Source organism: Cinclus cinclus, chromosome 17, assembly GCF_963662255.1.
Source record: "Cinclus cinclus chromosome 17, bCinCin1.1, whole genome shotgun sequence".
Lineage (NCBI taxonomy): Eukaryota > Metazoa > Chordata > Aves > Passeriformes > Cinclidae > Cinclus > Cinclus cinclus.
Genome location: NC_085062.1, coordinates 8,323,583 through 8,350,216, shown reverse-complemented (window position 1 = coordinate 8,350,216; position 26,634 = coordinate 8,323,583). Strand labels below are relative to the sequence as shown.

The window sequence follows — 26,634 nt, the reverse complement described above, 5'->3', positions numbered from 1 at the left end:
ATGAGAAGGCGGTGACAATTCCGTACCCGATGGAGCTGTGCGTTCCGCAGCGGAGCAGTGCGGCCCGGCGGGCACGGCGTGGCGCTGGCGGGTGCGAGCGCTCCGGGCGCGGCTTCGGGGCCGGGGCAGACCCAGGGTGACACCGCCCTGCTCTCACCCGGCCCTGCCTCAGACGTCTAAGGCATTTTCTATAATATAGCATAGAATCGGGACAAATATTTTCCACAGCATCCTTGATGCTTTTCATATTTGTACAGGACAAAAACTTCCTCAGATGTGTTATAGGAAAGGTCAGATAATTCCCAATAAGGATAGAAAGGGAAGCCCTACCAACGGTGTGGGGAGCAGACAGGTGAGTGGGTTTGGTTCGCTCAGCAGATGTAACTAGACCCGAAAGCCTCCTGAAGCTTTGTAACAGAAAAGGCCTGAGTTTATTTTTCATTTAAAAGAATGATGATCATACTGATATTTTTTGTATTAGAAAACATGGTTAACAAAAACAATTATGTTAAATAGATAACTCTTGTGCAGAAAATGAGCATAAACAATCTAAAATAATTTTTCCCCCATGTGACAGTCCTTACAGGAATGATAGGGCTGCAATTAAGAACATATCAGCACTTCTAGGGCTTGTTGGAGTTTGCTCTGGTGACAAGAATAAAAGGGACAAATGCAGGCACCTTCACCTCTCGTAGCCAAGCTCGTGGCTGGTGCAGCTCATGGGTGTCCTGAGGGGCAGTGGGTGGTGCAGGACCAGTTGCTGCTGCTCTCACACACAGCAGTCACTGAAATAGCAGATGGGTCAACAGTTGCTGCTCCTGCAAAGTCATCCAAAAAACAAGAAGCCTCTTCAAAAGGGCTGCAGCTGATGTTACTTTCCGGGGTGGAGGCTTAATGCCAAGAGGCAGCAACACAATTCCTGCTGGTTGAGGTGGCTCCTGGGAGGTGGCTGCAGACCCCACTGAGCCACCTGTGACCCAACTGCTCCAACCAGGGGAAGGCTCTGAGGGTGACGGGTCCCTGCACCCCTCACCGTGAGCAGGTACGAGTGAGGGGCAGGGACTGGCTGCTTTCAGAGACCCAAATGCTGAAGGGGTCCAGGCCTCCTGTGGGTGACCTACGCTGAGCGGCTGCTCCAAAGCAGCACCTGCTCCCCAGCATGGTTCTTGTTTTGCCATCAAGTCTGAAAATTACCACGTCCCTCAGGGTGCTGTGCTGCAGGGTCTCACAGCCAAGTCTGTCCCCGTGCTGCTCCTTTGCTTGCAGGAGCTGAGCCCTGGGAGCGTGTGCTGCACTGGTGTGCTGTGGACAGGCTGTCACAGAAGGAACTTGGCACATTTTGAGCAGACGTTGTGGCCTTAAAACTGGCAGCTGGGGCTCTGGGACACTGCCTGGAGCTGCTCACAGGGTGGTGGTGTCCATTCCCAGGCTGTTCACAGCTCCTGTGAGCTGTACCAAGGCCTGTGACACTGGTAACAGTGATCTGGTTTCTCTGGATGTTAGCAACTGCCTGTCTTCAGAGGATGGATGGATGGATGGATGGATGGATGGATGGATGGATGGATGGATGGATGGATGGATGTCTGCCTGCTCATTTATTTAAAGATCTTTGAATGAACACAGTTGAATGTTCCTGCTTTTGTAATGGCTCTGCAGCTCCGGTTTAATTAATGTCTGGAGTTCATGGAGGCGTTCCCAGGACTGTGAGAAATCATCTGGTCCTTCCCCACAGCCGCCGACAGGTGGGACACTGGGGTAGCCTGGGTGCACCATCAGTTCGATTGTCCCTGTGCTGCTCTGCAGTGCCCTGGCCGTGAGCTGCAGGACGGCGCTGTCGATGGCACTCCGGATGCTGCTGACAGACATGTTCCTGCCCATGGTGCTCAAGCCTATGTAAATGTCTGGCCACCTGCAGCCAGAGGAGGGAACACTGCTGTTAATGCTAAAGAGGTAGGCAGACAATTGTGTTAACGTCCAGGGATTAAGAATTAAAATCTACCTAAAATTTAAGATAGGAAAGGAGGAGAAGTTTTCAAAAACTTTTAACTATAAACAAAAGTAAAACCAGAACTTTTCCTGATTGAAACCAGGATCCTATGCCAAGCAGCAGTTCTGCAGGGACAGCAAGGCCCAGCAGAGCCCCAGCACTGTGTGATGGCACATGGGGTGTTCGGCATCTGTGATCTTACAGGTATTTCATTGTCCCAAAAGGGAAGAGCAGCACTAAACTGAGAAATGCCACACTGTCAAAATAACTTAAGCCTGAATAATAACCCTCAGCTAAGTAGAAACAAAAGTGACTGAAATAAAATAGCAACCACACAGCTAAAGAAGCCGTCTGCCAGGATATATCAAAGAGCCATAATAACTGGACAAAATGCCACTCCTAGAGGACATCACCTATGTGCTGTTTCCTAGCTTCACACAATTCTTTGTCCAAGTCTGGCTGCAAGTGTCAGTTCTAAGTGTAGCCTGGCTGAGGCCAAGAGAGCTGAATCACTGTATGCGATGTTTTTGGAAGAAACCAGGGCTGGAGTCTTTACCTGAATGATCACAGAAGACCCCAGCACTTGTTGAGAAGGGAAAAATACCAGCCACTGATAAAAAATAAAATCCAGAAAAGAATGCTTCCAGTGGCCTGAGGAAGTAATAACATCTGCTCCAAAGGACAGGTAGGACAGGGGACTGCAAGGGTGTCTAGAGAAAGGCCTTTAATCCATAAAACACTGTCTAAGCTTTTAAGAGAAGGATTTTATTGGTGAAAGGGCTGAGTTTTCAGGGTTTGGCCCCTGAGATGCAGGACACTGACAGGGCTGTTTGCTTACAGTAGTGATCACCTGCTGTGGTGCTGCCAGCTCTCAGAGCTTATTGCTTCCCCTTAACAAATACCTGCTTCTAGTCAGTCTCTTTCCTGCTACTTAAAACCCTTTCTCTACTACAACAGGAAGATGAAAATTTAGTTCTTCAATACTTTCCTAAAATAATACTTTTTAAATTCCAGCATTGATGCAGCATTTCTCCTGATATTCCAAATGCCAGACTGATGCAGCTTCACTAGAAAGGCTGAGAGGCATACCCTGAAAAGAACATTCCTTTTCAAGTGGAAAGTGACTCATCTCTGTTCAAACAAAACTTCCTAAGCCCTTGTGCTCCTGGCACTATTGTGCTCCACCTGGAACCCCTCTCTAAGTCCTAAGAGGAAAGAGAAAGGTGGTGTTCCATTTTTGAAAGATACTATAAGGAACTGATAAAATCCTAATGTTTTACTGCAAGAAAGGATGGGTAATACTTGTCTTACCTTATTCCATGCTTTGTAAACACATCCACTGTGTTAAAAGAATCTTCTTCTATTCCCAGGTAAAAGTCCATCAGGGATGGTGGAATCCAGTCACAGTTATGAAGGCCTGGCTCTATTGGGACACGTGTGTACTTAATCCCATATTCCTCTAACACCTCTGCAAATACGTGTCTGACCTCTGTAAGTAAAACCAGAGACTGTCAGGAGTTGGACAACCAACTTCTTGTGTCCTCCTCTGTTAGCACAGAGGCTTCTTTCCTTTCTGCGTTTAAGAAAATCAAGTTCCATTTGCTTTGTTTGCTGAAATCCATCTGTATGGGAGTCACCTTCTATACTGGAAACATTTCTCCCTGAACTTCTGCTGTAGGTATCTTGTCATTCTTCTTTTCAGCAGTGAGTCTTTAGTCCAGCCCCCTTTCTAAGTAGGTAAGACTCTGTTCTTGGAGTGCACCAGAGGTGACTGCACTGCCAGGAACAAATTCTTCATCAAGTCCTTGTACAGCCAGAGCAATGTTATCTGGAGGCAGTTAGTGCTCGAGTGGAAAACCTGGATTCTTTCCTCACTCCATTTTCCATCAGTCTACCACAATGACTTTATTTGCAAAACAAGGACTAAAAGCCCTTGTTCATCCCTAAAGCTGAGACCTGCAGGTCAGGGACTGGGGTGGGAACACAAGGGACAGGATGGAGTTCTTGTAACATCTGAAGGAGCCACCAGCTACTGCAAGCTCCAGCATTCCAGTTTAAACTGCCCAGTCTGCTGCTGGCTTTGGTCTGCCTCCTTCAGTGAGTGAGAACATGGAATTAGGATACTGAGGAGAATTACTGGTGCTTGGAGGGAGAGGTGTAACCTGGGCCATTTGTGCCATTAATGTTCTGATGCTGCTATGGGAAAACCCAGGGCTCCAAGCAAAGTTTGGGTCTGGACAGGACTGTGGTGTCAGGTGGGAACACTCAAACTGCAGCTGCCAGCAGGTGTCTCATGGTGGGGAGTATTGCCCATACAGGGAGCTGTGACAGGGGCAGTCCCTTCTGAGCTCTCTCACCTGCTTGGTGCTGGGAGGAAGATTTCCTTCTTACCTGGGAGAACATGGACGTGCTGGTGCCCATCCATGTGAGGAGGTAGGTGACCTGTCAGCTCATGGAACAGCTCCACCTGGGCCTTCAGCTCCTGCTTCACCTGTGCAGCAGAAAAGGGTCAGAGAGCAAGACCTGGCAGAGGCTGAGAGCAGGTGAGTGATGGGGTTGGTGGCACCTCACTGGGCAGGGGGCAGGACCCGACTCTGGGAAGCAGCAGATGCTGTGTTTGTACAGGGATGTGCAGCACTGCTGGGCTGCCCAGAGCCTCCCCTGGGCACAGGGCTCTTTGTGGTACTGCTTATAGGCATGGTGCTGAGGGGGCTGTTCTAAATACATAGGATACTTGAACATCCATTTCTGTTTAAAATGGATGAAGTTTTGATCACCTGAGCATGTTTATCCTTGCTCATGGTGCAAAACCAGCCATCTCTCTAGAGAACCAAAGCCTCTCACAAGCTGATGAAAAGCCTGATGCCTACTTAGGACTTTTCTGTCATTTACTCTTTACTGATCTCTAGGTTCTCTGTAAATATGTGTTCCGATGCCCCTTCTACCTCCTCAGATAAATACTTAACAGTGTATACAGGCACTGAATCAGGGAGGAATGGGCTCTCAAAGACTGCAGAGCCTTTGGCAGAATGAGGCCCAGCATGTAAAAGCCAGCTCAAGCTGCACAGGCAGGGTTCATCTCTAAGCCTAGTCACATCTGGGATCTGGAAAAGGTCCTCAGCTGTTATGTGCTGGGATAAATGCAGGCTGATTTGTATCAGGAAGCTAAGTTGTGCAGCTGTATGTGGCTTTCTCCTACCTCTGACATATTCAGGAGACCTTTTGATAGAGCTGTTCTGAATCCCATTTTTCCGTGGAAGAATCCATCTTGGTTGAGCAGAGAAGAGTTTGTCTTGAGCCCCTCACATACAGGGGAGCCCTCGGAGAGGTTGGCATGCAGGCCTATTGGGATGTTGTGTCTGTAAGAGAGTGAAATACCTGCTAAGCTCTGCACATCTCTCACTGTGGTCAAAGAGGGGGAGCTTTAAGTGTAAGAACCAGACTGATCTTAGAGGTGTTGCAGTACTCACTGGAGTACATCTTTGTATCTCTGCTCTGCCAGAAAGGGTGGCAGAGTGACCCCAACCAGAGCAGGACATCTCCAGGTAACCACCCTGAGCACTCTGCCCAGGGCCAGCCTGTGAGTGCCCCCAAACCCTTCCCCCACCCCAGCCCACAGCACGACGTGTCTTGGGCTAAATGCTGTAACTGCACTCCAGTAACTGCAGTCACTGGTAAACAACTGAAAAATCCAGATCTTGCACCTTTTTCTAAAGCACTTCACTAGCCTTTGCTAGGTATCCCCTTGAGTTGTTGACCCTGTTAAAGATGGTACATTTATGAGACATTTGAGTATTACTTGATGACTCCTAAAGCTGCCCTTAAGTAGAATCCAGTCATTTATATATAAGCTGTGCCCAAGGAAGCTGTTATGGCAACAGTACAGGCTACAGGTGTAAATACAAGGGACTGCAGCTGGAATTGCCTCCAGTGGCCAGGTTTCTGTCTACTGGAGCAATCACTCAGTGACAGGCTGACCTGTACAGAGCAGCATCTCCCTGGAACAGCCAAAGAAGGATTAGAGCAAGAAGGCTCTCAATGAAGTGTAGAGCCTTGCTAAAGAGTCACAGGGGTATGATTGATTACCCAGCTGTACCCTGTAACATTCTGGAAAAAAAAAAAATAGGAACTATGGAGCTGGTGTGGCTGCAGAGCTCCCCTCAGGCACAGGGCTTAGCAGAGTGCTGGTGTTTCCTTCTTGGTCTGCGCTGTGGATTCCCCCACAATGAGAACAGGACTTGTGCGTGCTTGGATTTGTGCTGGGCCTCATTAGTGTTTCTGGAAATCCTCAGAATCAGTAGCCAAAATGATGCTTTGAAACTTTTTCCAAGGCAACCCATGGCCTCTGGCTGACCCAGTGAGTGGATGACAACTGCAATGTTCCGTCTGTGCTGCCCAGTCTGACTCATGGTGCAGAGTGAATTTCAAGGCAACAAGTCTGTGGTGCTTTAAATCCTTCTTGGAACTTCTGCATGGAGCTGTTAAAAGTGTGTGTGGTCTGTCCCTGGTACATCCCTTGTACCACAAGGAGAAAACAAAACCAATCTCCATTTAGGCAGAGGGTGCAAAGCCAAGATCTCCCCCTTCTGTCTGACATCTGAAGCTGACTGGTGAAGCACCAGCTCACTGGAGACTGGGAATGGATTGGACCAAGTCAGATTCATTTAGCTCCTTCAGGTCCTAAGGCTTTGGTCCTTGCAGGACTGAAAGCCTTCTTCCTAGCTCTTCCATGTCCTGTGTTCCAGGTAGATGGTGCAGTCAGTTGGTAGATACTACTTCTCAGACATAAATGTCAAAAGTTAAGTTGTATGCATAGCTCTGTGGAACAAAATGAGTCCGTTGCATGATTAAGGAGCTTTAATGTTTGTTTAACAGAGCAAAACAGCTTGTGGAGAAAACAGTCCTCTCTGGCTTTTCTGATCTGGTGATTTCTGTGCAGCCAGGCCTGATTGTTTGATGATAGATGTTCATCATAGCAGGGGCCTGAGCACATGTGCACACCAACTCCTGGCTAATGCAAGAAGTGGATGGTGTGTCACTGGGGGTGGAAGGCTGCAGGGCAGCACAGAAGGCAGCTACAGTGCCAAAGCAGTGCTGTGGCAGGAGGGCTTCCCCTCCATCCTGTGACCTGCTGGGAACCCTGCATGAGCCCAGAGGCAAGCAGGAAGCCTGTGGTTTTGTTTTGGTTTTCTTTTAGAAGTCCACCCCAGATTGGTTTTTGTGTCTCTGGGAAGCTCTTGACTGCATCAGTTGGAGTATTATTTGTACCACAGCCAGCGCTGTTTGCAAGAAATGAAGGATTCCTGTGTTACCATGAATCAGCAGATGGACTTTTTCTGTTGAGTACTCTCTTTCTCATGTGTTGTGGGAGGGCAAGAAATGAACAGCTGAGCCTCTCAGTGTTGTCTCCCAGGAGCATCAAATGAACTGCCTCCAATTGTGCAATGCCTCAAATGCTGTGAGGGAGGCTATTTCCAGGAGAAGGCAAGTCCCTCTGACAGGTGTGGGACACCAAGGAGCCAAGGGCTGCACTGGGGAACATGAGAGCAGCTCCTGGCCAGAGCCAAACCCAGCCCCAGAGCTGGGGAATGTGCAGAATGTGGAAGTGCAGAGAGAGCTGGCCTTGTCCTCGGGTAAGAGGAGACCCTGACTGTAACATGAGAGCATGTTTCAGAGCTTTGCCTAACACCAGCAGAATATCTTAATAGTTTTCCTGTGGAGTCCAAGTCCTGGTATGACAGACTGTGCATGCTGAGGCGTCTGGAGAGGAATTTCCTGTGTTTAATGGCTCTGGGATACAGGCACTGAAAGCAAAATTCAAAATGCCCCACATGAGAAACTCGTTCAGAAATATTCACCTGTGGGAGGTGCACAGGAGAAGGCATGCTGGCAAGGTTGTAAGGGTATGGAGAGCAGGACAGTTCAGTGGGTACAGCAGAGTTCTACTGCAAGCTCACAGGGAGAAAAGTCAAGGTGCAGGAATATCCTGAAAGGGCCCACTTTTCATAGTACATATGATTGTTTCTGCTACAGAAATACACTTTGTAGTTGCCCACATCTTTGAAAAGACTGTAAAACATCTCCTAATTTGTTGGCTGAAATACTGAGGCAGACAAGCAGCTCAAGAAGCTTACATAGCATGTGATGCTACCCTGCAACCAGAGCTCAGCTGTTGTGGGTTTGACCTCATACCCACTCCCCTACCCAAGTGCTTTCTAGATGGGACAGGGTGAGCCCTGCTGGTCACTCCTGGTCATTAACTGCTCACACGAGATGCAAAATAAAAGGACTGGCATTGGGCTTCAGGCAACAGTTTAGTTTCTGCATATAGCTACGACTGCCAAACAAAATGATGTGAAGAACCTACCTAGTGTCTCTAAATCCTTTTTGGTGACTCTTTTAAGCTGCAATGACCCTTACAATCTGTTTGGAGAGGCCCCTCTGTGTTTACAAGTCTGTCCCGGTGCCCCAGGGAATGCAGAGATGTGAGCAGGATTTAACACAGGGGTACCCTTCATTCCTGATAAAGACCCAGGATACTGGCTACAGGTGTGTGCTCCTACAGCAGGAGCAGTGTTAGACTGAGCTGCCTGGGAACTTATTGAGAAGAGGTTCAAGCCTCTGAGGCTCATGCACTAGTGAGCTGTTTGCACTGAAAGTTGCCTGTTACCTCTGTGGCTCTCTTCTCAGCATTCCCTATAGAAGTGGGGAGAAAAAAGGAGAGGCTTGTGCAGGAGGAAATCTCCTTACAGCAGGTGTTAGAAGGAGCAAGAAGGAATTCACCCTGAAAAGATTTCTGAGTCAGCAGACCCAGTACAGTCATCAAAGAGAGAGGAAATACAATCAATTAAACTGCTTAAACTGCTTCCTTTTCAAGTAGTTGCTTGTTTTGCCACACAAGTGCTCTGAAAATGTCTCTGCTAAAGCAATGTGCAGCTGCAATCCCTGTTCATTGACATCCTTGGCAGCAAAAGAGACCCTTTGGACCCTTGGACCCTGGAGACAGGACTGCACTGAGTGCCTGTGAGGTTAGTGGATGAGTAACAGTGCCCTGGGACTTGCCTGGCCATGCCATGGGACTCTGTGTGTTCCTGGGAGCAGTTGCAATGGCTGTGGGAATTATGAGATTTGCCAAGCACTGTTCCAATTGCCTACTGAAGGATGCATGCTCTGGCATAAGCATGGCACTTTACCCTTTCCCTTGATGGGTAAACAGATCCCACCTTCGACATCCTATTTGTATCATCCAGGAAATTGCTGATCATCAGGTTTCAGCCCAAGTGTGACCCAAGTCAGAGCCTTGTGTAAATATCTGTATCTAAACACCTCGCTTCACTGAACACCCAAGTGTCTAAAGCCAGACAAAGCAAGGCTTTGAGCAGAAATGTGCACTTCTTAGTTTCCTCATGCTGGCATTTGCACACTTCCTCACACACACTTTCACCATTCAGTAATACCTGTCTTTCAACAAATAGCATATTTTCTTGCTCTACTACTGCTAAAAACCTATTTCTTCTACCAGAAATGCTCAAACCCTCTGCAGTGTTAAGAGCAGGTGCTGTAACATATCTTAGGGACCCATGTTCTGTTGTAATTACACCTTTGTATCAAGTGCAGCTCCTGTGGCTGAAGCCTTACATCAGTAAAATGGGCCATTGCCAGCAAAGTCAGTATGATCTGGGATTCTAGTGTAAAGCTTCAGATTGGGTCCCACCCCTATCCAAACAGTTCAGCAGAGAAACTGTCTGTTGTGTGATTAACAGTCACATAAAAGGGTGATGAGAAAGCATGAGAGATTTCTAAAATAGTCAGATGTTGAATGGCAGGGTCAGAATTAAGTCACAATTTACACACACATTTTGCAATTAGTGTTGATGAGGAAAGAAGTGAAAACATAGACAGCAATTAAATGTGGCTTTGTTGGATTCTTCTGTTAAATGTACCCAGATGTTGAGAGGGCTTCAGCTGATGTTCAGTATTTAAACTGAAAAAAAAAAAAAAACCCCAACCAGGAAGACTGAGGTGTTCTAAAATATGTCACTCTTCATAAACTCTTCATAAACAATCAAATGGAAAAAGGTCCTAAGGCTCAGTGACACCTGAGCTGTTTGATGTAAAGGGGAGGGGTGGGGGGGATATGGCAGCAAACTGTCTTAGGCCTCTCTATTTCTGTGGAAAAATTAAGGCATCTCTTCATTTCGGGTTACAAAATAGCCCTTCCACTTTCTGGGAAAGGCTCTGGAATAATCACCAGGAAGTCTGGCTGACTTCAAGGCAGGGCCTGTTAAGTAGAAAATTGAGATTATACTGTATGGATAAGCAGGAAATCACAGTCAGTCGAGGCCCCATAAAGAGAAAAGTTTTGAGTTACTGAAAAAAATCCTCAACCCACAATGGCAGCCTGTTCTCCCACCTGCTGCTCTGGTTATGTTCTGCTCTGGCAGATGCTATCAATAGGTTTGTCATTTGGTGATGGATCAGGCTTCTGCTGAAACTTCTCTGTTGCCAGAAATGAGCGTGCCCAGTTGTGACAGCGGATGAAGAAAGCCCAAGGTACTGAGCCTGAAGGTGTATTTTTTAAGGAAGGTTTATTTTTACTGCTTGGTTCTGCTGATCCACAGCTTGTGCTAGAGCTGATACAAAGATCTGCTGACTATCATCACGTGTCTGCCAAGGCTTTTAATGAAGACTGAGGGCAACAGACAGTATACCCAGAAACTACAGAATTATTGTGAAAGTGAAAGAAAGCATTCTTCAGAAAGGAACATAGTTCCTCTGAAATTTCTGAGTCCTAACATTGTAGAGCAGCATGAAGTACTTAAGAAGGCAAAGTTGTCTACTTATTAATTATCTCTGCCTATGTCCAATTAACTGGAAACCAGGTGAGGAGTGAGAGCTTAAGACTTGCAGTGACAAGTAATCATGTCATAGACAGTTTACCAAGAAGCCATAAAAGCAGTCCATCACTCTAACAATCCTGGCACCATGTGAATGAAAGACAAAATTCCACAGCACTGGAATGTGCCTCAGGAAAGGACAAGCTACTTGCTTCAAGCCTCCTCTCTCAGCTGGGGATAGATCCATTCTTCCTGCTTATGCCACTGGTCAAGGCTGAACAGGGGAAGATAAACATGGGGAGAAAAATAAAGAAAAGCCAGGCACACTTTCATCCCATAAAACAAAAAGCTTCAATATTTACAGTGGGATGGGAGATGACACCAGGCACGGGGAAGACTGAATAATATTGGCAAGGCAGTCAAGCAAGTGATACTTTGCCATTTCTGCACCACCAGATGAGGAGGATTCAGTGACATTTCTAGCAAGTCTGACCTATTTGTTATCTGCGTAGAAAGAGTTTGAGTCAGCCTTTGTACCATGAACAAATATCTCCGGGGTGACACAGGGGTTTGTTTACACAAACACACAGGTACCAATTAGCAGCAGCTGCTGAAGCTGGGCTCCCATTACAACATGAGGAAAGCTCTTCTCCACACCTGCTAATGCTCCCCCCATGTGCCTGGATAGGGCTGAATATACCTGCAGAGTTACACACATGACGAACTGTAGAACCTGGGCTGTTGATCTTCAGAGCTAGCAGATATTCCAAAAGTCACCCTGCCTATATGCTCAGAAATAGATTTACATGCATTTCATCTACATTGACAATTCAAAATTACATTCCTCTCATGCCCACCTCCCCGTCCAAAAAAAAAAAAAAAAAAAATAATCAAACTGCAGCAGGCTGCAGCCTCTGCTGTTCCCCTGCCCTCCAACCTGGCTCTTCACACCCATATCAGCTGCCAGAACCAGTGTCATGACCTGCATTCAAAGATGCTTTTTAAACCCCACTACATGGCCTACTTCCTGGCCATGGAAATGAGGCCAGGTGAATTCTATTTTAAAAGCCTGTTAAAGACTGTGGCTAAAATAGCTGACAACATTACCAGACCACTAGGGCTTAAAGGGTTTCACAGTGCCTCTGGGTCTGAGAGATGTGCTGGCTTTATCTGTGTGTTTTATGTTTCATTTACTAATAGTATTTTAGGAATCTTACAGGTGTCATGCTACTCCCCTTCTCATTCCCAAGCAGTTCTCCCCTCAATGTTTGCAGGGAGTCCTTAGCCTTTTTACTGACCAGTTTGCCACTAACACCACACTCTGGATTTCTTCCACAACCCTACTCCAAAGGAGCTACAAGCAATTTCCAAGTACCCTTAAAACCACAGCAAATTGAGGAGAGATGCTCAATGGGAAAAAGGACAGCAGAACACCCACAAAGCTCTCTCTCACAGCAGTTGAATTTGAAGCATAAGGTTAGTTTATTTAGTAGCAGTACAGCTCCTTTCCTCTTCTGCTTTCCTAAATTGTTTCTCAATCCTGATGTTCTCTTTTTCAGGACATACTCCTGCTTCCAAGTACCTAACCACACCAGAGCTGAAGCATTAGCTGGGTTTTACCTCCTAAATACAAATAATGCTCCCTATTAAAGGATTTGCTGGACTACACCATGAGACTGCCACACAACATTTGATCTGCTGCAGAGCTAACTGTGCCAGCAGCCTCTTAAGTTGGTGAAGAAGTAAAAGCAGTAGGTACAAGGTATTGTCCCTTTCTTTATGTACGTATTTTTTACAGAGGTGTTTATCAAGCCTAGAATTAATAGAAATATTGATGTGCTTTTAAAAAAAGGTTTATGGGCTGGGGAAATAGTTAAGTGTTCCACTGCCCAGATTTATAAATAAGCCTTTGCAGAATCACACCTCTCCCTGATTCTGCAATGAGCCTGGCTGACCTTGTGTTCAGCCTGGGTGAAATGGATCAATTAAATGAGATTTAAAGACTTGTGCTTTTATGTTCTTATAGTTTTAGGGGTAGCAGATTGGTCTGAGTACATAATGTGCACTTTCCTTCTGATGATGCATCTTTTAGAAGTATGGAAGGAGAAAGTGCCAAACCCAAATTCTACTAGTCAAATAGTGGATGTGGCTTCCTATCCTGAGGGGGGGAAGGAGAGGTGCAGTGCCTAATATTAGAGAAAAACCATTACTGGTATTAGCAGATCACTGGTGTTGCTATGAAGAGTCTTAGTAAATGTGTCTGAATAGTTTTCTTCTACCAGCCTGAGCTATGATACAGTTTATTCTGGGGCTACAAGATACTAATTTTTCCAGGCTTGGGTTTTCGTGGAGGCTGTCCACAAAGGAGCTAAAGAAAGTAACTTACCTCCTTGCCAGCTTGGCTGCATCTGCTGCAGCACTTCCGTTGACTAGAAGGGACACGTTAGATATCGCACCAGCCAGGAAACAATCCACAATGCCTTGGTTTCTCCGAGGACAATAGCCGAAGTCATCTCCAGTTACTATTAGCTTCACCTGAAGCATCCTTAGATGTCATCCCTAGCAAAAAAAAAAAAAAAAAAAAAAAAAAAAAGGAGGTTAAATCGGAACACGGGGCAGTCTGCAGACCACAGGCAAACAGGAAAAGACAGGCTTGGGGGGGGAACCCAATCGTGACTCAGCCCCTGACTAACTCCTCCTGCTCCACCTCAGCCCGCCGCTGTCTCGCAGCTCGCACAGCGGTCGGATTTGCGTGTGGCCGCCGGGCTCACACCATCCTTGCCTGCTCCTGCCCGAGAGCACCAGCAGTGCCCTCCCCTGCGGGGGCAAACCCTCGCGTGCACTTTCTATCTCAGGCGATGAGGAGCGTGCGAAAGCTCAGGGACTTGGCGGAATGTTTTAATCGATCGAGGGTGCGTCAGAGGGTCAAATTCCATTACCGGGCACACCCTCGCCCGCGGTGCCCAGTGAAATGGCACGGTGCGAATCACCTGAGGTAACCCCGCAGCCGTGACGCCTTACCGGCCACCGACCCCGGCTCCATCGGGCGCGGCCAGAGGGGGTGCGGGCCGTGTGCCCGGGGAGAAGCGGGACGGAGCGGCCTCCGGCTGCCCGGCCCTGCCTTCCCGCTGCGGCGGGGGCGCGGGGGGCCCGCCAGCACCCCTCCCGCGCCCGGGGCGCTGCGTACCTCCGCTCCGGCCCGATCCGCGTCCCCGGGCCGCCTCCAGGAGCGGGCGGCTGCGGCCGCCGCTGCCCCGGGGGGACGCTGGCCCCGGCGGCGGAGCTGTGCCCGCGCCGCCCGGCCGCGCATCCCCCCTGCCCGCGCTCCGAGCGGCCCCAGGCGGGAGCTCCCGCGGCGAGGCGAGCACGGGCCGGCAGCGCCGGCGCCTCCGAGCGCGGCGAGCACCGGGGCGGCCCCGCCGGCGGCCCCTGGCGGCGGCGGCCCGCAGCGCCGCACGGCTCGGTACGGCCCGGGCCCGGCACCCGCCCGGGGGCACCCGTGCCGCTCCCTGCGGCGGTCTCTGCTCCAGACTCCCGAGGTGAGACTCGCCCGTGGATTAGGGTGGGACAAGAAATTAAGTTCGTGCTCTGTGCTGGCTTCAGCGCAAAACTGATGATCCCAACGATGCCCTGCATATCTAATCCTGCAATCGGTGACCGTCACAGTAGAACTTGCTTGTTTTCCCCCATCTTGGTTTGCTGGCAGTGTGCACTCAGTCTGACTTCAGAGCCACAGGGCAGCAAAGCCTGGCCAGGAGGTCCCATGACTCTTGGTGCTGGGCTATAGAAGGGCAGGGAGAACAGATGAGAGTTTCACGAAGGGCAGCTTCTAACATGCTGTCATTCAGTGCTGGAGGTCAGCCAGTTCTCCATCAGGCTGCATGTAAAATCTTGTTTGTCCTGGCATTGAACTGCTTTTACTTGCTGCAGAAAAACTATTCTGGATCTACCAGAATGAAAGACAAAGTGCCAAATACTCAGCTTGAAATGGAGAGTGGAAGATACTGTTAGCCTGTATTTTTCACCTGTGGAAGAAGATGAAGTTCTGTCAAGGCAGAAAACTCTTTCTTGGTCTGTAGTGTTGTCCCAAAACATTCACCAACTTCTGATATTACAGGAGAAACAGCAAACTCATGTTTGGGGTAGGGAGAATGGCAGCTCAGAAAGTGCCACGGTAACATGTCCATGGATCCAGGGTAGCTGGCGTTTGTAACTTGTTCTAGGAAGCAGGGATCACAATGGGACTGTGACTCTTACGTGGATGATGGTGATTTCTACTTCTGAAACTGTGCCAGCATGGAGGTAAGTGCAGAAACAGCTGACAAGACAAGCACCAGATTCTTGGAAGATCAGCTGGAGTGAAATGGGTTGGAAGATGCTTTAAGGGTTATTTCTGTGGGAATGGACTGATAATCCTGCTGCTTAATTAATGTATAAAGAATGTATAAAGAAACCAAAGCCTCCAGGTGTCTGCTTTTCCAGCAGAGTTCAATTCCTAAAAGACAGGCAGCATGCCCATGCCCAAAAGTCAAGGAGATGACTTGTAGGCACAGCCAGAGACTGTCTTCAGCAAAGGAAGAACCATCAGTTTGGAGACACAGAAGCACACTTCAGTAGAGGGAATTGCACCCTTTTCAGACCTGAAGTTTGAAACATCTGGGGGGGGGGGCATGAATACCAGTGGGAGTAGTTGTTTGGTAGGTCTGTCTCCTAACAAGGCATTTGGAATCACTGAGTTGAGGTAGGTTGCAGCCCTGATGCTCCTTAGGCTCTCATCAATTGCAGTCCACGTAGCTACAGAACTTTATTTCCACTAGCCTGAGGGCACTTTGAGGGGCAGCTAAGTTTTGAATGACAATTTGTAAGTTTATTTTGATACTTTGAAGGAGAAAAATAAAAGCAGAATGAATTGTAGCAATATTATTCATGGGAGAATTTGGTTCCTAGGCTGTGCTCTCCCTATAGACCCAGAAATGGGCAGCACTGGGAGACTGGGAGACTTCTGCTGCATCAAGAGGGGACATCAGCTGTTTGTTGCTTTCTTACTTCTCCTTGCTCATGTAAATGAGCAATGACTGCTGTAAATGATGGTGAGAGCTGGAGACAGCCTTCTGCCTTGTCAGTGACATTTTCTCTTAGAAAAAAAAATTATATGAAACAAAATTCAGAACAGATCATGCTAGAACGCTGTAGACAACTTGCTAAATCTTCATTCAGACAATTCCTGTGATCATTTCTGTCATTTGATAGTTGTATGGATCTGTTACAGAAAAGTTTCTGATGTTCTGTAAAGGTTTCCAGTGCACTTGGTATTTCAGAGGGGATATTTGTGCAACTGCTACTTGCTTCCCATTCTAGGAGATGAATGTCACAGCCTGCCCACATTCCCCAAGAGGCTTCACTTACTGATGAGTGCTGTTACTGTAACAGCTGAAGTCAGCACAACTCTGAAGTAATGTCATGAATCATAAAATAAATACCTCCTCTCTTTGCCAATGCAAACTCTGGGGTTTTCTGCCTCTTTCTAGAATTGCCAGTGCTCCCTGACTCTGCACAGGTGAGAGGCACGACATAAGAATCTTAGTCAAAGCTTGGCTTCTCAGCCTTCTTAACCTTAGTATGCATTTAATGCTATTAACGGTAACATCCTTCTTAAATATTTAATGCACTTCCTGGAGGCTTTTATTTTCTGATTTCATATCTGTTTATCCAGCTCTCGTTCCTGCCACTGGAAGCAAACATTCCCCAGCAAACAAACCTTGCCCCTGTGCTATATCCCCTTAGATAGCAGCAGTGCTCCCTCTGCAGCCTGCACTCACAGCTGGCTGCCAGGATAGCCCTTGCAGCTGACTCCCACAGAGCCCAGAGGTGAAAGGCCCTTACAAATTCAGCCTGGAGCTGAAAGGCAAGGCAGGCTTCCTCTGGACAGCCCTTCCTCTGCAGTGAAGACAGGCACATTGGCCAGTATGGAGCTGCATAAGCCAGGGCATGGACTAAGGAGAGGCTGCATCTTCCAGCTTAACTACAACCAACCACAGCCCTACCTCATCTTAGCTGCAAAAGCCAGCAGGATCTTTCACCATCCTCAAGTGCTTCACTGCTTTTGAGCTTGAATTTCTTTCCTTAAATTTTGAGTTAATCAGTAGCAAATTTTGAGGTTTCCTGTATTTCACAAAAGCGTTTTCCAACAATTACCGCTTCCAACAAGGCGTCTGTTTACATGTTGACATAAAAAATGTGTTTTCTTTTTCTTGTTCCCTTGGCTGCAGCTAGTCAGTTCATTTGGGATTACAATGGTAGCACAGTAGGACTTTGTTTGTCTTTTCCTTGCATGAAATTTTGTTGAAAGTGTGAACTGTAAAAGGCATTGAAATAAGCCAAAGTAGAATCCATTTTTTAAATTAAAGGATGTAAACATTTTCTTTTCTGCCTCAGCCTCCAAGATTTTGTAAATCTTTGAAGTTCAGTGGCTTCTGTAGAAATGCTTAAACCAAACTGTTTTTCATCCATAGAACAACTTCCTCTATCCTCCATTAAAAAGGGTTGAAATCCCCAAATTCTGGGGTACATCTGCTAAGAGTGAAAGGCTTCCCTGCTTACCGTGTGACACAGCCAGGCAGTGCCTGTCACCTTCCCTTCCCCATGTCTGAAATACCTGAATTTATACCAGCACAAAATAATGCCAGTACCTGGCAAGATGTGTGGTGCTAGCAAGGTGGCTGAAAGGCAGAATTTGCAATTGTGACCTTCTTATTAATTTGACACTCGGCATTAAATTATGGAGGACTGCTAAAAGCACCAAATTTAAATCCCTCCTGATGCACCTAGCAGGTCTCTGGTCCTTGCTGATACTGTGGCTCATGGATGGTGAATTTTAATCCACTCTCCCTTTTTTCAGAGAGTTATTTTCTATCTGCTGCATTTGCTTCAGTGTCTAATGTGTGGTAAAAATTAATATTTGACTGTGAACTAAGCTACAGCACTTGTGACTTCTAACTGGGTTGAGATGATGTAAAGGCTGCACATTCCTTTTCCAGATGCCTGTTTGCCTGATGTTGAGGTCTATTAAATTTACAAAGACACCTGGTCAAAAAAGAGTTGAAATGGGGAATATTTCTCCTAGATAATTATATGATGGGTCCAAAATAAGTGCTGTTTAACTGTGCACATTAATAGCTAAGCCTAGACTATCTGATTCCATTAACTGTTTGATTGCATCAGGAATTCAGTTTGACCTCTCTGAAAGTTATTATACTGTCTGGAGCTCATTTCTTGGTATTTATAATAAAGGTTCCTAGAGGAAATTATGTCTATTGAGGTCAGAAAGGAGCAGGTTATATAAAAGATGCATAGATGTTCTGTGGAATTTTCAGAATTACATTAATATTTACCTACCACTGAAACAGATGTCTAGAGGTTTTTCAAATCCTATGAAGAACTAAGTTATTTTAAAAGCTGCCTGAACTGAATGTAACATACATAGCATTTTTACATTCTTATTCTAAAAGAGAAGCTAATCAGCAAAACAATTCCAGTCCATGCCTGGAAATTTTAAATAACTTCCTCAACTTCAATTTACACTATCTAAACAAAAGCAGAGTTAAGCCTGAATCTGATTTTTACAAATGTTGATCAGGAGTCATTAAAATGAATTAAAAATACTAGAGGCAGGTCCTTTTGTTAAGGGGGGGGGGGCGGGGGAAGGAATTAATGTAAACATTGGGAACACCTCAGCAATGTTACTACACATGGAAGTTAATCTGGCAAATCACTTACAGTGATTGTTGTCGCCTCCCAGCATCACTAGGATAACATAGGAAAAATCTCAGTTGATTGAATGGAAATGCAGATTAATTCCTTTGGGGTTGTGAGGGGAGATCCCCTGCTCTTGAAGGACAAGCATCAGGCAGCAGAGTGGCTGAGAGATGGCGACAGTGATGGACACACATTGCCAGGACCCTGCAGAACTTCCCAGGAAATCCTCTCTACCTCTAAGACTAGAAAAAGAAGACAGCAATTAAAAAACATCAAATCTTTACCCCAGATGAAAAAAATCTTCAATTGAAATACATAAAGATGTATATGTTAATACTTTTTTTGTCAAATGTCTTCAGCTTATTTCCTTACTATGATTTTTCTTACATTATGTTTACATCTACTGAATGCAAAAATCTAAGCAAGTTATTTTGGTTATCTAGTCCTTAAACAATTTAGGCTGAGTGATAAGAAACTGGAATTCTACAAATTTTTGGCAAGCCATTTTTTGTCACTTAGATTTCTCCCCGGGTGACAGCATTTTATCATAATTACTCCTGTTCACTGTTATTATGAGGCTTCGGGGTCACAGTTGGAAGAGCTCTGTTGTAAGGCATGCCAGTGAAGACAAATGTTTCATCTGAAATAAGGTTTATAACCAGCTGTTCTTCAGTGTGGAGTGAAAGGAGGAGACAGAAAAAAAGCACAGAATCTTTGCAGATCTGATTGTCTACAGTTACTCTGAGTTCAGTACAGTTCATCTTTATTGACATCAGAGAAGGGACCAGATGCAGAGAAAAGCCAATGGAAGAGCTCACCTGGGCTTATTTCTGTATCAGGTACTAACGGCTTCAAACTGTCCCTGTCTGTTTTGCCTAAGGCTTGTGTTGGTCTGAGAAAGAACCCAAGTGTTGCCGCAGTGCTCTCCATAAATCAAGGGCAGTCTATACCAAAAGATGCACTAATGCTTTTTGGGGTGTAGATCACGCCCAGGAGTTGCCAGTTCTGCTACCTTAGTTGTCAGTAACTGCTCCAGTCATGCAAAGCAAACAGAAAGTTTAAAGCATCTTAAACAAAGGCCAACATAAAAAATGTTATAATTTTTTTCTATAATCTGTTGCTTTGGGGAAGCATTCACCCTCTGAAATTTTCTTCTGCCACAGATATTTCATTCCTGCATGTTAAAAGCATTTGGCACTGCTCAAACATTTTTCCAGGGAGGGACAGGCTATCCCTGCAGCTGCACCTGAGTGGAAATGGTAGGAGTCTCCAAAATGATTGAAAATCCTTTGTGCACAAGGATTGGGGGAATGTGGGGGTAGTGTAAATGATTTCGGCTTTGTAGTAACATTTTACATTCTCCTCTTTTACAGCACGATTGAATTATTTTGTTTCTATGCATAAACAAGAATTGTAAAGAGATTCCTATAAAAAAAGCAAAAAGCTGATGTTCCCATGACCAAGATGAAGCCACATAATTTCTGAGGCAATTTTACCTGGAGCTTACAGCAATCTACCAGAAACAATAGAGGGCCCTGTCGCAATGAGGTGGTTGTTAATTGCCGTGGGTGTTTGGCGTTGATGGGCTCTTTGTTGGCAACCGTTCTAACCCAATTATGTTTCTAAAGTGAGAGTGAAAAGCATTGTAGGGAGCACCATGTAAACGGCACTAAATGCACTGAGACTGGGCGACCTCCCAGAAAGATAGACAGGTGCCAGCTAAAACCCCATATGATTGATTTTCCACGGCTAAAATGGCAACCACAGACATCTGGTTTTGCCCCACTTATAACAACAGAAGCAAATGTGAGCTGTTGTCTTAGTTCGAACAGCAAGGCTGCTTAGAATGACATAAAAATATGGCATTTGACTATCAGTAGGGGATCTTTTGCTTTTCTGTGAGTAAAGATTTATACCTCCAGCAGTAGGAAATGAGTTTTTAGCCCTGAGAAAAGCACACTCTGTGTGTGTGTGTGTGTGTGTGTGTATACACGTGTATGTGACTGAGTTTAGTACTTGGGCTTGTTTTAATGCTGGCCTGGCATCTAAGTCAGAAATTCTTCTTAAATGTAGGTATAGCTATGGAAAACAGGCCAAAGCCAGCACAAAAAACCCCTAATCATTCAATTGAGTGGTATCACATGGGCAGGAAAAAAACCTTGCAGCTTCAGGACTGGTGGAAGAGAGAGTCAGCTGAGCATCTTATGATGTTTGCACTACCCAGCAACACTAATGTGCTTTCTAAATCATCCTATATCAAGTGCAGTGTTTCAGTTCTTTGCTGTTGGAAGGACAAAATACCATTATTACAAAAACTTAAGTCCCAAGACAGGAGCCCTTCTACCTGTTTCCTTGGCACTAAGATCAAAATATTTTGCTCTTTTGAATTACTTTAAATTTTTCACAGTTTTATGTGGGACTCACACAAGACTGTGATGTGGTACATGGGTCAATCCACTGAGCAGTTTCAGAGGCAAAAGAACTATGTAGGGGTTCAAATGTCCTTTGTCAATGGCTGCCTCTTACTGAGATTTTTTTTTTTTTTGAGGGGGGTATTTCTTCGGTTTGCAAAACTATGCAATAAAGGAGAGTATGTATGTTAATTTATGCAGTTTTTTTCTACAGAATAGAGCTTAATAATCTCTTTGTTATGAGAACTTTGCAAGAGACTGAAGCATGGGTAAATTTTGAGATCCAAAAGCAAAGATGTTATATTATTGCTACAGCTCAATATTACAGCAACCATTGTTAGTTCTTCCTTGTGTAGTGTTTATGCCCTATAATTAGAAGCTCTAATATAATCCAGAAATTACTGGAGCTGTGATGTATTATCATCCAAGTCACTTCACAAACATGAATTCCCCTTGTTTTTCAACATTGTTACTTTTCTCTGTAAATCCCCCAAATGGGTCGATATTTACTCCATTCTAAGAGCCAGAACTGCAGGAAGGAGCAGACTTAAACGTGCCTCCTGCCAGCTCCGAGCTGAAGTGAATGGAGCAGCAGGGGCTGATTGACCTGACAGCGCCAACCGCGGCTCCCGAGGCTGGATCCAAACACTGCCCGTACCCGGCTGTGACCTCAGGCCGCTCCGTCTCGGACACTGCTCTCGCTGTGGGGACATTCCCTGGCTCTGATGACAACTGAGCGCTCCAACCCACAGCACGTTTTCCGCCAAGGCCTTTTAACAACCCCTCAGCCTGACCTGGCTGTAATTTTTCATACAGCCCAGATCACGTTAGACAAGAGGGCAGCAGTGACAGACCTGGCCTCTTCTCCTACGTTCTCAGCAAAGGCAAACTGCAGAGTGGTGTCAGCGCTGCCCTGAGGGTGCCCAGCAGCCGGAGGTGACACCGCCCCGGGCCCGGAGGCGAAGGTGCCCGGGAGCGGCGGCAGAGCCCCGACCCGGCCCCGTGAGGGAAGCGGCACCCGCAGTTCTCCTTCGCGTCCTCCCGTGGGGACCGCCACGCCGCGGGCCTTGATTGGCCACTCCCCTCCTCGCCGGTTCGCCATAGTCCAATGAGAGCGCGCGGCGGGGCGGAGTGCGGGCGGGGATTGGCTGAGCGCGGCGGTGGGCGGGGCGGTCGCAGGGCCCGCGCGGGGGAGCGGAAGCGTCGCGCTGAGGGCGGCAGTGGCGGCTGGGCTGAGGGGCGGCGGGGCCGGCCGGGTGCGGCGCGATGCGGGGCGGCCGCCGCCTCTTCCCGCTGCTGCTCCTGGCGCTGCTGCCCGGGCTGTGCCACGGCAGGGAGTCGGCGCCGGGCGCCGTGACTTGTGGCTCGGTGCTGAAACTGCTCAACACCCGCCACAGCGTGCGGCTGCACTCGCACGAAGTCAAGTACGGCTCCGGTGAGCAGGGCCCGGCCGGGGAGCTGGAAAATGGCGGGGCACGGGCTGTGAGGGGAGCGAGGAAGCGGGGGGGGAGGGGGGAGGACAGGCGGTGCCTGGCAGGGAAATGGCGGGTTGGGCAGGCAGTGAGGGTGGTGGGGAAGGTGGAAGAAGTTGAAGCTTCCCAAGGTTCGTGTCACTGCAGAGGGAAGCAGGCCAGGGATGTGGTGTAGGAGTGGGCTGGAGATAGAGCAGGGACAGAGGGATGCTAAGGCCTGTGGGACAAGAAGATGTGTCAGCTGCTCTGTGGGCCCTGCAGTCGGGATGTGACAGCAGTGCTTTGCCCTCGTCCCTGAGGGCACGTCCCTGCTCAGTGTCAAGGGCCTCAGCAGTGCCTTCCCAGTGTTTCTTCTGGCAACGAGGGTGTTGCTCTGTTCGGGAACACAAAGACCTTGATAGTATTTTTGATAAAGGTGGGATGGTGTGAATAGCACTGTCATGGATCAGGGTTTTTTCTGGTGCGTTTGCCATGAACTGTGGCAGTTTGCATCTGCTAACACATGCTGTGTTTCACTACTTCCATCTGAAGGATTATTTGGTACCTGCATTCCTTTTGCAGTCAGTAAATGGACTATGAGAATTAAGCATCTCATAAACATGAGGGCATGACAACATTAAAGCAAATTTCTGTAGTTTCCTCTGTAGTGTCTCTTTGAACTGGGAAGCAGAATAAGTCTTGTGTCATTTAATTCTATTCAAACAGGAAGTGGGCAGCAGTCAGTGACAGGAGTTGAAGCTTCAGATGATGCCAACAGCTACTGGCGGATCCGTGGGAAGAGTGACAGCAGTTGCCAGCGTGGGACACCAGTGAAGTGTGGGCAAGCCATACGACTTACCCACGTTAACACTGGGAAAAATCTGCACACTCATCACTTCCCATCACCACTCTCCAATAACCAAGTGAGTTGGTTTAAATCTTTAGCTTTTGTATAAGTAGTGCATGCTCTTGATGATAGTCTCTCCAGTTACTTGGGTTTTTGGAGAATCAGGCTTGAGTACCAGCTGCAGTATGTCTGTGCATATCCAGATTCAAGTATAGGCTTTTCTGCATCTTGAAATTGCATATTTCAGTTCTTGACAGAGGTAATATTTAGTATGTGCCAGTATTGGTATTTCACAGTACTTTTAACAAATATGCTTTTTTTTTTTTTTTTTTTCTGTCTGCACCATTGCTACTGGGAAGACTGTTCTGAAATGTTTGGTGTTTTCAAGATGCAGGAGATTGTGTATCTCCCTCAACATTGTGAAGATTGCTCTAGAGCCAGGCAACTAATCATGTGTTATAACATTAGGCATTTCTATATCCATGTTCCTTGGTGATCTAGTCTGTTAGTGTCAGTTGTCTTCTTGCTATCCCTGTTTCATTCACTGTTCTTATTTATCTGTCCTCCTTCCACAGGAAAACTGAATCTGCTCTTGCAATCGTATTTATTTATAATTTTGTACATATCTAGAAGAGCGTAATTTCTAACTGTAATTCAGCCCCAGTCTTGTCCTTGAACAAGTACTTCTCCAAGATTGAAAATCTCTCTTAAGTAGTGTAGTTGTTGGAAGGTTTCTGTTGTTAGTCATGTCAGTCTTCCATCAGACTATGTAGATAGGTTGTTACTTTCAAGCTTGGAAGATCTGACTCTTTGTGGAAAAGTTTTCCTTTCACCATGAGTAAAGTGGCTGAAACAATAAGGTCCAGTTCTATGTAGGATGTCTGGATAACCTGATCATTAAAAGAAGTGATGGAAAAATAGCATTTCAAAAGAATTGTTTAAGGGAAAGATTGACTTTAAAAGCTTCCCCCAGGTTTAATTTTTTGATGTAGACACTTCATATATTGTCATTAAGGTAAGAACGTTCAGCTGTCATTGTGGGGTTTTGTTTTGTTTTGTTTGGGGTTTTTAAAGTACTTTTTGCTCAGATTGCAGGTTGAAGTTTGTTGGCACTTTGTGTTCAGACTGTAGTGGTAGAATCTTACTGCTTCCAGCTTTGGTAACTGTTGACAAAACAAAACAACACCACTTCTTTCTCCATGCTTGTCTTTGAACTCTGCTGAGTGTGTGGTTGATATCTGTGTGTCCTGGAGGTGTTTGCTTACACTTTCACTTCAGGAAGCTTGTGTCTCTAACAGGAAGTAAGTGCCTTTGGGGATGATGGCGAAGGAGATGACCTGGATTTCTGGATTGTGCAGTGCAGTGGGACTTACTGGGAGCGGGAGGATGCCGTGCGCTTCAAGCACGTGGGGACTGAGGTGTTCCTGTCCATCACGGGGGAGCAGTACGGCCACCCCATTAGAGGCCAGCGGGAAGTTCATGGCATGCCTGCTGCCAACCACCACAACTATTGGAAAGCCATGGAGGGAGTCTTCATCAAACCCAGTCTGGACCCTGCCAAACATGATGAGCTCTGAATTGACACGGGATTCAAAATGCTTCGTGTGACTCCAGTGTGTGGAGATTCTAATCCTTGGTCTCTTCTAAGTCCTGCCTTGTCTGAGTGACTGACTTTCTGTATTACTGAAAGGCATTAGTTCATTCTAGGAATGCAGCACTTCTGTGGGGAATGGCTTCTGCCAGGTTCAGCCGCTGACATTTATTTGGTGAAATCCTTTCTGAACTTGCGAGCTTTGTTGGTGAAACTAGTTCCATACATCTGTTAGGTTTTGTTGTCATTTGTTTGCTTGTTTCTTTTTCTTGATTTCAAAGGAAATGAAAAAATGAAACTAATACTTTTCTCTAGTCTCAAGAACAATAAAACTTTGTATTTTGTAATCTTTTCCCAGCTATAATTAAATATTTGGAAACTGATTTCTATGTCCTAGTAAAAGAATGTTAAGGAGATGGATTGAGTCTAGACATGGAAAAATGGTTCTGAAATATATTGTTTTTTGGATGACTTGCAGTCACCTAGTCAGTCTTTGAGTTTAAAAAAAAAAAGTATCTATTTGAAAATTGCATTCAATGTCTTATGAGAGTTTCACTCTGTATTATATTGGAAGACTTGAAAATATTGTGTATGTTGGAGTAAGAAGACAAAATTTTAATATTTTCACTTCATCCAAGAAATTCAGATGTTCTAGTAGTGGTGGTACAGCTGATTGTCCATTTGTAAGGCTGCTCTGCTCTATGAACAGGTGCAGAAAACTGCTGCTTGCTTAATTAATATTAGAATTTTATGAAGTTTCATGTGGTGTAAAGGAACAGTTGAATTTGGCTTACTTCTGTGTCACTCTGCAAGATCAATGTGACAATCCAGGTGAATAAATAGTGGGGCATACACCTATGTGGGGGTTTTTATGTGTGAATCCAGAAGAACAAAGAACATCTGAGACAATAGTTTGGTCATGGAGTTTGGACAGAGTGGTATGCACTGGAGTGCTAGCAAGGAATCGTCCCTGAACAAGTGAAGAATTTCTGTGTTCCTCTGTGAAAAGAGAAATTACTTCTTCAGTGGGTTTTTTACACAGTGTTACTGGACATATTGATTAAAATTCAAAACACCATATGTATGCGATTTTGTTTCAAATTGAAAAGTTCACCAAATGAGTGAGAAAAGTCAGAACATTCAGGTGTTCTTGTTTCCATGTGTAAATTGTTGACTGATTACGGTGCTCATTAGTCAGTTAAAGAAGCAGGGAATTGATTTGCTGCTCTTACAGCTCCAGTCAGGAGCTGTAGTGGAGGTGTTGTGTTGAGAGGGTGCAGCAGGCAGTTGACTTCAGCTTTACAAATCCAGCAGCTGCTCTGTGCACCTCATATGTAGGGGTGCTGCCCTGGCTGGCTCCAGGTTTTATTTAAGGATTTCCTGCTAAGGAAACTCTGTCCAAAGCCTGTGGAACGTGGAGCCTCTGTAACAGCATTTCTGTGTGTCTCACTATTTTTCTACAAAGAAAAAGGTAAGAATGTTTTTCTAGTAATTTTAGTCACGTGTGTATATTTAAGGGTTGCAGGTGTTTTGGAGATTAAGTAGACTGGCTTTTGCTGTTTTGCATTAGAAGTAAAGTTCTGTGTGGTTAATATCTCAGGTTTACTGATACTCCTGACTAATTGGTATTGAGGTGATAGCTATAAAAGAATAACTATTTAAAAACAAACCAAACCTGGATAAACAAGCTTTTCCTTTATTAAGGAGAGCTTTTCTTTTGAAGGTAGTATATGCATAAACACAAAAAATGTGATA

The 26,634-nt window shown here is 46.1% G+C and overlaps 2 protein-coding genes across 2 annotated transcripts; one reads left to right on the top strand and one right to left on the bottom strand.

Annotated features, from left to right (window-relative positions):
• Positions 1-1,599: 1,599 nt before the first annotated feature.
• YDJC (YdjC chitooligosaccharide deacetylase homolog) lies at positions 1,600-13,947 on the bottom strand. The gene is made up of 5 exons (XM_062504551.1): positions 13,211-13,947; positions 5,187-5,346; positions 4,379-4,478; positions 3,299-3,476; positions 1,600-1,942 (listed from the first exon to the last, which is right to left on the bottom strand). Exons 1-5 carry the CDS (start codon positions 13,366-13,368, stop codon positions 1,600-1,602), a joined length of 939 nt encoding a protein of 312 aa, XP_062360535.1. The 5' UTR covers positions 13,369-13,947.
• An 8,279-nt stretch (positions 13,948-22,226) lies between these two features.
• On the top strand, positions 22,227-25,721 carry SDF2L1 (stromal cell derived factor 2 like 1). The gene is made up of 3 exons (XM_062504340.1): positions 22,227-22,425; positions 23,168-23,364; positions 24,587-25,721. Exons 1-3 carry the CDS (start codon positions 22,257-22,259, stop codon positions 24,863-24,865), a joined length of 645 nt encoding a protein of 214 aa, XP_062360324.1. The 5' UTR covers positions 22,227-22,256; the 3' UTR covers positions 24,866-25,721.
• Positions 25,722-26,634: the final 913 nt, after the last annotated feature.